General features: G+C 44.2%; 1 protein-coding gene across 1 annotated transcript in view; it reads left to right on the top strand.

The window, feature by feature from the left end:
* Positions 1-11803, top strand: part of LOC147606955 (katanin p60 ATPase-containing subunit A1-like) — a 45074-nt gene extending 33271 nt beyond the window's left edge. The window contains exons 3-7 of the mRNA XM_086791519.1: positions 4286-4486; positions 9751-9995; positions 10106-10270; positions 10451-10538; positions 11098-11803. Coding sequence (XP_086647645.1) covers positions 4286-4486; positions 9751-9995; positions 10106-10270; positions 10451-10538; positions 11098-11376 — 978 coding nt within the window. The 3' untranslated portion in view covers positions 11377-11803. The remainder of the gene's footprint in view (positions 1-4285; positions 4487-9750; positions 9996-10105; positions 10271-10450; positions 10539-11097) is intronic.
* The last annotated feature ends 3526 nt before the right edge of the window (positions 11804-15329 follow it).

The following is a 15329-nucleotide window of genomic DNA, read 5'->3' as shown; positions in this document are numbered from 1 at the left end:
GAAAAACAGCCCCGTACCCGTCTGTACTACCTCGGGATACGTGCCAGGAGTTGTACTTGCACAAGCAGCCTGCTGTCCTGATTTTGGTCGCCTGAATCTGTGTAACCAGGCCTGTCCAGCAACCTGTCATGCGCCGCCTGCCGCAGATACTTGCTGTACCTGACTGTCCGTACACTGTACGGCAGTCGTACAGTATGGTACTGGCTGTGTACTTGCTGGTACAGCCTGTACAGGGCCTGTGCGCAGAGAATCCAGCAGAGAAAACAGCGCTTGCAGCAGTTTACAGCAGCAATACAGTACTTGCAGTCGTACAGTGAAGTACGGGCTGCACACGTGGGTAGTACGGCTGGATATGCAAAAGAAAACAACAGCAACAGCAGTCTTCCACAGTCGCCTCCTTCTTCCACAGCTTTTCCACGCTTCTTCTCTCACTTTTGCTCCACGACTCCCAAAAGGGAAGAGAGAGAGAGAGAGAGGAGAGAGAAACACTTACTCCAAAAGTGGAGTGGCTCTCCTCCCCAAAATAATCCCTAGGGCCCCAAACTTTAATAAGTCCCTAGGGCCACTGAGGCCTAGGGGCAAACTTTAATAAACATTAAAGTTTAATGTTTCTAGTTCCCCCCTTCACACCTAGGGATGTCCACACATCTTAAACTCTGTCCGGGCACCCCCCATGTGAATCATAAAATATTCTGACTCTGCAACCACCATGCCCACACTTGTACTGTTCCATTTTCACAGGGCCATGACACTAGATGAAGAGTTATTGCAAGAGTACCCTCCGTTGTTGGCGGACTACTTGGAAGCCATGAACCTGCCGCCAAGCTAAGCAAGAGGGAATGTCACATGCACTTTGCACTGTAGCGCATGGTGACAAGATGGGTCATCATCAGTGGATTTGATATTTTTCGTACGCCGTGACTCCATTGTAATCCTTAGTCTAGGATATACTAGGCACGAGCTACGTAGGTCATTTCTCAACCTTAGATAGTCAGTCAGTCAGTCAAGTCCCTTAACCCACTTGGAGAGAATCATTCATACATATAGAAGTCATAGAAGCGTTAGGGTTTGCATGAGAACATGTTTGCATTTTGCATAGCATTCATCCCATATGCATATAAACCATCTAGACTATTGCAGAAGCCTCATAATACCATTCCGTATTTAATCCTATTTATATGGTATTTTTTTCTATAATTTTTCAGCATTTTATCATCATTATTCTATTTATCCAATCGTGTAGCTTTAGGGAGCCAGTTGGCCAGCTTTGCAACCAAGTGACCAGCCCATAAAGTGCATATAAATAGCATTGTTTCTCATCATTCATTCATCTCATAATCATCAGCCTTTAAGTGTTTCAGTCTTCAGCCACTTGGAGCTTCATCACTTGAGCATATAGAGCATACTTTAAAGTTCAGCAAACGCATCAGCCCATATTCAGCCAAGGAAGGAAGTGCTTCTGAACCTGCGTTTTCAGCATCCATACATTATGCTCTATATGCTCAAGTGATGAAGCTCCAAGTGGCTGAAGACTGAAACGCTTGAAGGCTGATGATTATGAGATGAATGAATGATGAAAAACAATGTTATTTATATGCACTTTATGGGCTGGTCGGTTGGTTGCAAAGCTGGCCGACTGCATGAAGGCTGAAAACGCAGGTTCTGAAGCACTTCCTTCCTTGGCTGAATATGGGCTGATGCGTTTGCTGAACTTTAAAGTATGCCCTATATGCTCAAGTGACGAAGCTCCAAGTGGCTGAAGACTGAAACGCTTGAAGGCTGATGATTATGAGATGAATGAATGGTGGGAAACAATGCCATTTATATGCCCTTTATGGGCTCGTTGGTTGGTTGCAAAGCTAGCCGATTGGCTCCCTAAAGCTACACGTTGGATAAATAGAATAATGATGATAAAATGCTGAAAAGGTATATGAAAAATACCAAATAAATAGGATAAAATGCGGAATGGTATTCTCAGGCTTCTGCAATGGTCTAGATGGTCTAGATGGTCTATATGCATATGGGATGAATGCTATGCAAAATGCACACCCTAAGGCTTCTATGACTTCTATATGCATGAATGATTCTCTCCAAGTGGGTTAAGGGACTTGACTGACTCTCTAAGGTTGAGGAATGACCTACGTAGCTCGTGCCTAATACATCCTAGACTAAGGATTACAATGGTGTCACGGCGTACAACAACAAAATGCACACCCTAAGGCTTCTATGACTTCTATATGCATGAATGATTCTCTCCAAGTGGGTTAAGGGACTTGACTGACTCTCTAAGGTTGAGGAATGACCTACGTAGCTCGTGCCTAATACATCCTAGACTAAGGATTACAATGGTGTCACAGCGTACAACAAATATCAAATCCTAAAGGGTTCTACTGCTGTATAGTATTGCACTGATGATGAGCTATCTTGTCACCATGCGCTACAGTGCAGAGTGCATGTGACATTGTTTGAGACTGATTTGCACTGGTTTATGGTGCTGATTGGTGCTCAGTTTTCTTGAGCAAGTGTTTGTAGAGCTTTGTGGAAAATCTGATGCAGGACTGCACCCACACCTTGGTTTGGTTGTAACAGTTTATTCATTGGAATAAAACAGTTCCTACGTGGGGCTGGCCGTTTCGGCTCAGTGTAGTGTTTTGATATTGTTTATGGTTATTTCTGCTATGTTTTGATATCTTTGTTTGGCATCTGAAGTGTCTGTTTATTGTCCTGTCTGGTTTCACTTGTGGCACTTGGTTGACCTCCTTTGGTGGCCCATGGGCTGCCCATGTGCAAGGCTTTTAGGTTGGCCATAAGGCAAGCCTATGCCTTATGCTCTACATGCTTCTACGTGCTTGTTATACGTTCCTATGCGAGGTGACCTACATGCTTTGTTCTCCAAGTGGGTTAAGTGACAGACACTGACACACCTAAGGCTTGGAAAGACATACGTAGCTCGTGCGTGAAATGTCTTTGGACTAGGGTTTACAATGGGACCACATGATAAGTCAAATAATCCCTAAAAAGGTACTAATGATGTACAAGTATAGCACTAATGATGAGCCAGTGTGTCACATAGCACGTTAGTGCATGGGTGCATGGGACACCACACCCCGTGCATATCACGAAGAGTTGCTAGAGTGATTATTTCATGTTGATGAAGGCGATGTACTCTGAGAACTCGGGCTTAAAGGAGCCTTGGAGCAAATGCGTGCATAGCATTACTTCAAAATACACTATTCGGGATGGGTGGTTGTACTACAAGGATCGACTTTTTGTCGTCAAGGGCAGTGATTTCCGCCAAGTGCTTCTACACGAGGCACATGATGTTCCCATCTCACAACACCGTGATGAGGGCCAGCATTAGAGAAGTTTTCCTGTCTTTTTTTTTGGGCCTCGCATGAAGCAAGATGTTCATCAATTTGTGTGGTTTTGCTAGGTCTGTCAGAAGTCAAAGTAAGCTGTTGGTAAGCTTCACCCATTGCTAGTTCCAGAGTTGCCATGAGAGGACATTTCTATGGATGTTGTGGTTGGATTGCTAAAGAGCCGGAGGTTCCAAAAACTTTAGCAGCTGCAGCTGAAAGTCATGTCCATGTGCAACTTGATTAGGGCACGCATGTGACACATAATCATTTAAATCAGAGAAGAAATATTAAAGAACGATAGCCACCAAGCCTTCTCCAGCAATTCCCACCAAGAAGCTGTTAGAGCAAAAAAAAGGAATAAACAGAAGTCTTACAAGTCACAGATACAACAGAAGATAGGGGTGATCAGAGACCAAGGAATCACAACATCGAAGTACCAAGAAATGATTAACCCCGTGTAGCTGGAGAACCTGGCAACTCTTTAGGCTAGTGTTGGCAGACATAGATGAACTTCAAGGGTTTGTAGGCTTGATATGATTTCTCTTGCTAACTTATTATGGGTTATAATCAATTGATATATAGAAAATGGTTTTGCTGATATTAAAGAGTATCTGCTAATGCTGGTAGAATGTCTTTTTGAATGCTCATGGCTTGTTACCCATTTCATGCATATACTATCTTGATACAGAGTTCTACACCCACTATTGGGCACTGATGACGTTAGTGGGGATGTCGTAGTATCTAGTCCATACTATGCATAATGGAGTTGATAGTTATATAGTCTTGTGGGTTGACTACCATGAGTATATAGCATGCACATTCCTAAAAGGTGAATTTGGGCATGTTCCTGTATTCATCTAGGTATATATACTATATGCTTCATGCCATTTCTTATTGTTGTTTTTTATGTGTTCATGTGTGTGTAGGGTGGAGCTGATGACGAAGAAGGAAAACAAAGGAAAGGACGTTATGAGGGGCCCGATCAAGAGTTGGCAGCGATGCTCGAGAGGGATGTTCTGGAAACAAGTCCGGGGGTAAGGTGGGACGATATTGCTGGACTTGCTGAGGCAAAGAGGCTGCTGGAAGAAGCTGTGGTGCTGCCACTGTGGATGCCAGAATACTTCCAGGTATACGTGCAAAATTTATCCTTAATGCCAAACCATAAACTTGCATAGTAACCGTGGTAAATTTTCAGATAAAGAACCACAAGTTGCCAACAAAGTAATGCATCTTTACACTAGTTGCCAACAAAGTAACACTAGTTGCCAACAAAGTAATGTCCTAAAGGAAATGGTCACTTCCTTGTCATGCATAGGAGACCGTAAGAGGTATACTTACTTTATGATGAATTATCTACTATCTTTCCATATGATTAACCCTTTTTATTGTGTTACATGCTGTAGTCGGATTCATACTCTATCTCAGAGGGCAGCCCTCTTTCATGCACAGAAACTAGCTAATCACATGTAAAAAGGTTAATCGAGATCTGAGAGCCACCGCCCACGCTCCCCCCCCCCCCCCCCCCCCCTTTCTCTGGTGCGCGCTGCCCACCCCTCCGCTTCCCTGCCCGACCCACCCACCTCTTCGCATGCCCTTGGCCTCCTGCTTTTCCTGCTGTATCCTCCACGTCCCTGCCCGACCCACCCTAACCTCATTGTGCAAGGCGTTCATCCCTTGCTGTCCTTCTTTTTCTTTGTGCCATAGTTTGTCGGTTGTATTTTCTCGGCACCGCTAAACCACACTTGGTCCTTTCTCCTCAGGCAGACTCTATGGCAGCCACTCCGTCAGCCCCTTGGCCGATGCAGCCACTCCTCCTTGACTCCCTAGCCCCTTCTCCCTTCTGCTTCCCAGAAGACGGTCACCCCTTGGCATTCCTTTCAAGGCTTCTCCGACCCTGTGGAGACCCAAATCCACTCTTCACCAGTGATAGATTTTATTTCCTCTGGAGGCTCCTCCCTCATGATGGGCTATCCAGTGGACTATGCCTTCTTCAGGTGGCCCTCTTCAAGAGTGCATCCACCGTCAAGAAGACGAACTCCACGTCTGTGTGGTACTGTACCACTCACCGCTGACACCATTAGATGTGGGAGCGCCTGTCCTTTCATTCCTCATGAGCATGCAATCTGCAGCAATCTGGACGGATGAGACCATGGACTCCACCCTCAAGGAGCAGTCTGTCTATCACTCAGATACGTTGCATTACCAGCGGGTCTCCACGGCCATCGAGGAGGCTTGGCTGATAGTCACGATGGAGCTTCTTCGCCTCATTCCAAAGAAGGGGCTCCATCTGCTTCCACCTCAGCTTCTTTGTGGAGAAGGGCATCTATAGTTACCTCCATCTTCTGTGGAGAAGGGCATCTCTTCATCGGCCTGAGGCGACGCCAGATAGAATGTGAATAGAGGCCGCATCCGAATGGGGCCATCTTGCTTCCACCATTTGGGCTTACTTGGAGCGGCTCCGACCGTGAGGGGGCAACCACTACTCCGCATTGAAACCCGCCCTGAAGATGCTCCCGCAGATGGAGACCCTTGCTGTGGCTTGCCACCTCACAGATTTGCTCCATGAAGCTAGCTTCACGGAACATTCAGAGCTTGGGAGGAGCCCACTTCAAGCTAGGCACCCAATGGATTCGTGAGGAGCTTCAGTAAGCCCTGGTAGGGGGCGCCATTGATGTTTTTATGATTTAGGAGCATCACCTTATAGGAAGCCACACCCACTGTTGCAAGAGGATTCTCCTGGGCAAGAATCAAACTAATTGGTCCCCAACTTTTGGCCTCCTGGGGAACTAGGGGGGAGTTTGCATTTCGGTGAGCTACGGAGGGACTGATCGCTGTGCACAAGCTGCTATTTCTGGGCAGCCCTTGTTGATCCATCTTTTGGGAATGCATTTTTGTGCATTTTACCGAACCCCCTTGGTGCTTCTTCAGCGGCATCACCTACGGCATATAATTAAGCGCTAGAGGCAGGCGCATACGGGCGAAAAATCAGTAATTACAGGAGGATCTTGGGTCCTAAGGCCAGTTGAAAAAAAACATGCAGACAAAATCCCAACTCACGGGACTGGTTTGCTAGGCAATCACAAGTTCCTGAGCAAACTTTTTGCCCCAAATACAAGGCTGCAGTAAGTGTTTGAAGTGTCTTGACGACACTTGCAATGCAAATCCTTGCACATTCATTGCTCAAATATCCAAGCAACGCCTATAGAATGAAAAGCCCCAAATTTGTATGTGCCAATGGGCTCAATTTTGTGCCAATTGCACATAAATCACAAAAGTTTCAAAACGAATTTCAGAAAAGCCCCAAATCCCTGCACATTCATAGCTCAAATATCCAAGCAACGCGTGTAGAATGAAAAGCTTCAAATTTTGTATGCACCAATGGGCTCAATTTTGTGCCAATTGCACATAAACCACAAAAGCCCCCAAATTCTGTGTACCCTGTAGCTCTAATTGTGCAATTAAGCACGGATTTCAGAAAAGCCCCAAATTTTACTGAGTTCAGAAAAGCCCCAAATTTTACTGAGTCTTGCTCCTTGAATTTGCAAAAGCCCCAAAATTTGTCCTTTGTACGGTATCATCTGCAAGTTCAAAGCATCACTAAATGACTAGAGTCAAATTGCAGACTTGTAGATGGCGACAATCAAGGTGGGTAGGTACAACAGCAGGTTGGGTAGGTACATCAACTGTAGCTGGTCAGAATGGCAAGCGATGGCAACTGCAGTTGGTCAGAACAGCAAATGACAGGCGACGGTGAACATAGACAGCAGCTTAGCTGTAACGGCGGTGGGAAGGCAGGACCAGAGGCAATGATGGGGAGCTTCTGTGGATGGAGACGGGAAGTCGACCATTTACAAGGTGACGGCGACGGCAAGTCGGTCGGAACGGCGACGGAGGAAAGGCCCCCAAAAAACAAGGAATCTAGGCCCATGCCACGTAAGGCACAAAGTGGGTGGGGTGCCGCCGCCCGTTGTGCTTGCAGCTCCATCCATTGGTTGGGCTGCGGTGGACCTCCTTGCACTAGAGCCACGAGGTCAGTTGGAGAAAATGGGCGCCGGTGGTTCAGTGCGCACTAGCGCTGCCAGTGTGGGCTGAGCGAAGGGGCGGCAGTGAAGAGGGGGTCAGCGAACAGAGGTCCGTCCAAGCAGGCAGTCGCAGGTGAACAGAAGTCCGTTCAAGCAAAGCTTCGCGTGCATGTCCAGGTCTCTCCTGGGGTGACCAGCTCTGATACCACTATTGGGCGTGCTCGTTCCTAAAAGGTGAATTGGGCATGTTCCTGGGCGTGCTCGTTCCTAAAAGGTGAATACACCTTTTAGGAACGAGCACGCCCAGGAACATGCCCAATTCACCTTTTAGGAACGAGCACGCCCAATAGTGGTATCAGAGCTGGTCACCCCAGGAGAGAGGGACTGCCTGGACATGCCCAATAGTGGTATCTGATACCACTATTGGTTCAGGGGAGCTAGAGCTACACACAGAAGCAGGCACGTACACACATATCACATAGATGGTGATGCAAAACTGTAGATTGCATTGGAATGTGTGGAGCTGAGAAGTCAACATACAAATAATATGAAAATATAACAATAATGAAAAAGTGGGTGTCATTTCACACACACTGTGCTAGGGGGAAAAACCCAAAGGGAAAAAGTGCCCCTAGTTATGCCCTGTTCACATGTGGCACTACAACCATGTAATATATGCCAATAATAAACACGAGTGTGGAAGTGTATTTAATGACCCAAAGATGCACATCAACTTCATAAGACATTGACCCACTAATGTGCAAACATTAAATGCTTAGAAAGTGGAACAACTGAACTTGGAAAGTACACAAAAAGAGTAAGAAAAACACCAAAATTAGTGTACTCTATATGTCTGTATGCCGTACAGAATTCTGCCGAATATCAGCAGGCCTTTATACCCTCAACCAAAGCTTGTGTGGAGTTGGCTTGTCCTTAAGTGTGCTCCAGCAAGAGTCTTCAGGGGAGCACCATGTATGCAAGAGGCATCAGCTACATGCTTGAAACTGGCTGAATATCAGCAGATCACGAAAGGGGAGAAGTGATGATCAAACATTGAGGAGGGCTGCAGTATTTATAGGTGTTTTGGAGGGGCACATCAGATAAGTAAGTCCGCAGATTTCCATGCATCAGAAGGACATGTATAGCAACCAGCCTGAGGTGCACACGACTACACCAGCTTTGCGCTCTCGCGACCTCTTTTCCATCGACATAAGGTGGCGCGGCAGCTTGGAGGGGTGGCGGCAACCTTCTTCGAAGTTGGCGATTTTTTTTTTTGGGGGGGGGGTGGGGGGGTTCCTCAATAGTCGGGCTGAAGACCCCCAAACCTTAGTCTACTTGTTTTAATATTTTACTAAGGTTTAAAACCTTATTTAAATGGTTGTTAGGGGGTTGTTTCTATGCTATACACAAAAGCCCTAATTTTTGCCCCTTGTCACACCTTAAACATGCTAAATATATACATCATATGAAACCTAATGCAAAGCTCTATCTCATAGCTCCTGTTCCCATGCAAATGGTCCATCTCTGTAAATGTACCTTTACGGGCTCACAACCGGGAGATGACCATGGCTAAAAATAACATCTTTAATTGTCCTCCACTTGTACAAGAGTGTCACTTGTGGTTTGGTTTCTCCATGGCAACATCATTAGCACCTTTGAGGTTGGCCCCTGGGGCCAACTGTTGTCCTCACAGTGGGAGCCTGGAGACGACCTTCCGCCCTTCCCCACCACTTTCCTTCCTGTTAACAGGATCAGAGTTGTGAGGCGCTAGGGACAGACGTAATCCATTGATCCTCTGTCAGAGGCGTTGCATCCTGGCGTCTATGGCTTTGGGAGAATGGCCCTCTTGTTCGTGTGCAGTGGGACTCAGGAGAGTGGTAGTGGCGCGATCCGGTGTCTCCCTGCCTCCCCCCCCCCCCTCAAAGGGCTACATTCCTTTTTTTGATTGCATTGCTGTGTGGGTAGACGGATTTTACAGCGGTCCGTTGATTGCACCCCTGCTGCCCAGCCACACTGGCAGACCTAGAGGCTAGGGTGTGCCTTCCTCCTCCATCGAGGACTTCTGGCAGCAACTATGAAGCAGCTTCCTGCCACGGAAGGTGACACTTTTTCTTTGGCTACTGGTCCACAGGAACCTTGCACGAGAACTAATGAAAGGATCTTCTTTGGAAGAAACGAAAGAAAAAAGTTGGTGACTAGCATCATTGATGTATTATATTGGCTGAGTTCTTGTATCACATTGATGTACTATATTGGCTGAGTTCTTGTATCACATTGATGTATTATATTGGCTGAGTTCTTGTATTACCTTGATGTATTATATTGGCTGAGTTCTTGTATCAACTGCTGTCATGTCCTGTTTCATGCAGGGCATACGTCGGCCTTGGAAAGGTGTCCTCATGTTTGGCCCTCCTGGAACTGGGAAAACTCTTCTGGCCAAAGCTGTTGCAACAGAGTGTGGAACCACATTCTTCAATGTCTCTTCAGCAACATTGGCTTCGAAATGGAGAGGGGAGAGCGAACGCATGGTTCGCTGTCTGTTTGATCTGGCAAGGGCATATGCCCCGAGCACAATATTTATTGATGAGATTGACTCATTATGTAATGCTCGTGGGTATGTTCTATGTTGGTGCTGTAGCCAGGGATTGCCATGGCAGTATGTTGTTCCTTACTGTAAGTACATGCCTTCTGGCTCGTATAACTTTGCCTAGTGCTGGTTTTCAGGGCCTCTGGAGAGCATGAGTCTTCACGACGTGTGAAGTCTGAGCTGCTTGTGCAAGTGGATGGTGTCAATAACAGTTCGAGTAGCAGTGGTGAGGATGGAGAGAAGAAAACAGTCATGGTGTTGGCAGCCACAAACTTCCCATGGGATATTGATGAAGCACTCCGGCAAGGATTCCCTTTTTCTTTGTTTTTGATATCAACTCAAAGAAGGAAGCCTTCATAGAGCTTTCCTTCTGAGGTGGATAAATTGCTGATTACTGTTTTGCAGTGTGATGGTGAACCCTGTGATCATGTGTGTACCGAATCTTTTTACTTTTAATCTCACATTGGCTTCTGACTGGGCAGGCGAAGGCTAGAAAAGAGGATCTATATACCTCTTCCAAATGAGGAGAGTAGACGTGAATTGATTCGTATCAACCTTAGAGGTGTTGAGGTCAGCATTTTTCCTCTTTAACCAAGTAGTATATCATCAAATCTTGATCTGCCTATTTTTATCATACTCTATTGCTTGTAGCACACCGATGCAAGCTTGGTTAAAGAAGCATCCAAAATACTAGATGCTCGTAAAGTGTACTTCAAGGCTCACTACCACCATATGACCCAGAGGAGGGAGGCAAGCTGTGCAAGATCACTGACACATCTTTTGAATGCTATGAAGCAAAGTGGCTAATTGTTGTTTATGATGGCATTGATCCAAGTTGTCCAAGTTGGTAGCCAAGATAAGGCACTGTAATGTCCTTAGGTAGGCGCCAAGTCGCAATGTGCAACGATGTTTGATGTCCAAAATACACATCTTATTTAAAGTGGTCATATGAAGGACTCCACATCATTTAAAAGAAGTACACCACCTTGTACATGCCCAAGAGAGGGTCGATGTTGAGCGTAAATTTGAATGAGTTTGTATGCATGCTACATCACTTTTTTTTTTTGATGAAGCTCAGCGTGATCATGGTTTCCTTGCTAATGATTTTCCTGTGTTGGATATTGGACAGGTGGCAGCTGACGTGGATATTGGTGAGGTGGCTCGTCGTACGGAGGGATACAGTGGAGATGATCTGACTAATATTTGCAGAGATGCTTCCATGAATGGGATGAGAAGGAAAATTGCTGGGAAAACTCGGGATGAGATCAAGAATATGACGAAGGATGCAATGCAGGAGCCTGTTGCCATGTGCGACTTTGAGGAAGCTCTGTCCAAAATCTCGCGCAGCGTCTCAGCTGGTGACATCGAACGCCATGAGAAGTGGTTTGCCGAATTTGGCTCAGCTTAGCCATTGATGTTTATGTATACTAGCTAATGCCTGCTTTCTGGGATGAACTTTAGTTGCCTTTGTTCATCCTAATTTATAAATTTTGAGCCCCAATTGAGAGACAGTATGAGTCTTTGTGTGGCACATGCGCTTGCACAGGCTAGCCCCTTTTCAGCAAATGGTCAGTTTCAAAGGCGACCTGCCCCCATTGGTCCCAATTGGAGATGTAGGCTTTTCAGCCCAAGAGGCCATGTTTGTTGTCTCGACAGTCTGTGTATAGTGATTTTGATAGGCACACACTTGGTAACATGCTTATTATCCACCATTACTGTGTTTTGCATGTATTTATGTGGTAAAAAGGTATCAGTTTCAAGGTGCAGTGTATTGTGCAGAGCTTCAGTGGGACAGAGCGTGAAATTTTTAATGCAAATCTAAAGTTTTTGCTTAACTTTATTCAGTCTACTTAAAAAAAGAAGAGAACTTACAAAGCTCAACCAGTTTTAATCGTTAACGTTTCTTCACTATCTTGAGGCTTTAGATGGGGAGATTTGTGTTTTTGAAGTCACAATTCTTTGGTCTGCTCGTAAAATCTGATCGTCTTGTGTTTAAAAAAGATTGTGGGTGTTTTAGATACATGTATTTAAAATATTGTTGTAATACTTCATCTAAGACAAAAGAAGAGAGAGAGAGAGAGAGAGGGCCATTTCCTTATTGGCTTGGACATTTGAATGTCTATGGAACGGCTGGATGAGGTTGCAAGATGTAGTGGTGTTGCATGCTTTCTAAACACTTAAAAGTCATGTTCATCTTTCAGTGACTTTCTCACAAAAAGCTCTGTGACGGATCACTGTGCAACTAATTGAAGAAAATACTGAATGCTATCCTTAGAAAATTGTCACACAGCACAGATGGGTGCCCAGGGGGTTAGGGGACGAGAGGCAACACGATCTAATGCTTGCTCACAGAAGATGAAGTTTAAATTGGTACACAAGGGCAGAGGAGTGAGGAAACAGCATACTCAATTCTAACATAGAACAGTTCTTTTGACATGCTAGAGGGGAGGAAAGGGGTGTGACTTGGAAAACCTTAAACTAGAAAGAACAACCCACTATGCTCAGCCAGGTATAATAGTGTCGGAATCAACCACTTGAGTGATAATTTGGTGGTTGATGAAAATGCACACCCCTCCTTGGCTCCCGTGAAGACCACAAGCTAGGGACTAGAGGAGAAACTCCTCACTATGAACGGACCCACTTCAGTTAAGTGATGCTTCTTAATCATGAGGACATCTAGCCATGCACTACCATCCATCTTGTGCCATATTCAAAGGGTAATACCAAGACCACGGACCTTCCAAGAGACAATCCCCATGGCTATGGGAAGAGGTTAATATTTTTAATTATACATTAAATAAACACAAACAATCTATGCTCGTAAGGTTTTAAGTGTGGAAGATAAGCATATGGGGCTCTAGAGACCTTACACATGGATTTATGTGGGCCATCTGAAAAGTCAAAAGGATGCTTATGAAGAATCTGATAATGGGTACCTAACATGAGGGGTGATGTTCTTAGAGCAAAAAGTGGTTGGTGGTGATCTATGAGAGTTGCTCACGTTATGGTGACAATTTCTCAAGAACAAATTGCTCACATTATGGTGACAATTTCTCAACAACAATGATGATGCTAAAGAAAGAGAAATGGAGGTAGACCTATTAATGATGGAGAACTCATTTATCACATTAGTTAGACCACTATGAACGAGAAGGAGTGCAATTATGCTTACTCATTAAGACTTTGACCTATCTCTCATTACCTAGAACTCTTCATCAAACATGATGTGGAGGCATACACTCACCTTCTCTATTATAACCAATCACACTTCATAGCTAACATCCTGCAAAATTTTAATATGCAAGACTGTAATCCCATATCAACACCTTTGTTTGATGTGTGATGTACTGATGCGGCCTCCTCAGACATCAAGGCATGATCATGATCATTAGGATGAATCATAGGTTACTCAATCATCGTAACATATATAATCCACTTTGCATTCATCATTAACATGTTAGCATTAGATCTCATAGCATGATCATAATAGAAATAATTGATGATCATCACTTAGCACACATCATAGGTATCAGAGCACCTAGTAGCTATCTTCTTCAAGGTGTCTACAAAGGTCCCAAGGAGAAAAGCTTCTACACATAATTTGTTTTCTGCTCAAGCAATGGCCCCACAAAAGGTGAACTTGATAACTTTGCAAGCTACAATTAGGGAGGTCAAGCAACAAGTACAAGAAGATTATCTTGCCCTTCAAAGGCAATTTTCGATAGATGAGGTTGATCTCTCAACCATGATTCAAAACATCTTTGACAAGCTAGAACAACAGCCTCCTTAAGAACTTTTTTCAAGATTGAGAGAGTCCATGCCTAGTGTCATCAGTAATGACAGTGTGAAGGAGAAAACCTTGATGGTACCTACCATCATGACACGCTCCTTCATGGACATGCCCTTTTGTCAGTCTGGAGAGACACCCATCACTATGTTCCACATGGCCTTTTGGTGGTCTACCCACTCTCATGTGCCAGACTTGCCAATTGTACAACCTTGCCCCTTAGCATTTAGGAGCTGGCTGCCTTAAACACAACCCTTGTCAAGACTTGGCCTCATCAACTCTATGTCAGAGCTAGTTAAGTGTCAGTTTATCACGTTGATACATGTTCACAAGACATGGCTTAGATTGGGGTTTAAGCCATTTGTGGCTAAATTGCTCTTGCAATTCTGTCCCATAGAGATAGTACAAGGGCATATAATGAGGTCTCCATGTAGCCCAAGAGTATGCATGTGGTTGGTATCTCCTGATGGGCATGAGATGATTGTCATCAATGAAGACCATCAAGTTGTACCTTTTGAGTATGTACGTGTTGCATACCCATAATACCATCATACCATGGGAATTGCAAAATTGCTTACCCATGATACCATCATACCTTTGTATGGAGTGGGGCATCTCTTATGCATGTACCTGAGGTCACAGTGGATGGTGATGCCATGATCTGGACCAAATGAATAGATGAATGGGGAGAAGGTTGTTCTGTCATTAGAATGCATCATTAGGTTCCTTAACCCCTTGAGATCATATTTAGCACTCATCATTAATATTGGTTAGCATTAGATTTCATAGCATGATCATCATCTTGGTCATCATAAAAATAACTGATCATCATCAATGGTTGTAAGCATTCTTATTTATAGCATTGTAGAATCAGATCATAATTGATTATCAAGACTTTTCCTTTGAGAAAAAGACTTGGAAACCTTAAGATTAATAAGAGATTAACTTTTCCTTAAGATTAATAAGACTTGGAAACCTTAAGATTAATAAGAGATTAACTTTTCCTTTGAGAAAAATACTAATAAAGAGATTACTGCAAAGGTCAAGATTAATATGAGATTAATGCAAAGGTGAACCAATGCAACTAATGCAAAGGTGAACCAATGCAAATTTCCTAGTTTTTTCCAGCATACCTCAAGATTAATAAGATATTACTGCAAAGGTCAAGATTAATAAGAGATTAATCCAAAGGTGAACCAATGCAAATTTCCTAGTCTTTTCCAGCATACCTCAAGATTAATAAGAGATTAATGCAAAGGTCAAGATTAATAAGAGATTAATGTAAAGGTGAACCAATGCAAATGTTCTAGTCTTTTCCTTGAGGAAAAGACTAGACTAGGAAACCTCAAGATTAATAAGAGATTAACTTTTCCTTTGAGAAAAAGACTAGCATACCTCAAGATTTATAAGAGATTACTGCAAAGGTCAAGATTAATAAGAGATTAATGCAAAGGTGAACCAATCTAGCAAGTCCTCATTTGATGGAACTCGACAATAATCACTACCCACAATCAAGCTCTTCCGTTACACACTTCCAGCAATTGGCTGTGGTATGAGTTTTGTTAGGATTATTT

This window comes from Cibotium barometz, chromosome 56, assembly GCF_041138505.1.
Source record: "Cibotium barometz isolate CiBa-2024 chromosome 56, ASM4113850v1, whole genome shotgun sequence".
Taxonomy (NCBI): Eukaryota; Viridiplantae; Streptophyta; class Polypodiopsida; order Cyatheales; family Cibotiaceae; genus Cibotium; species Cibotium barometz.
Note: the sequence above shows the minus strand (reverse complement) of the source record. Positions and strands in the feature narration are given on the sequence as shown.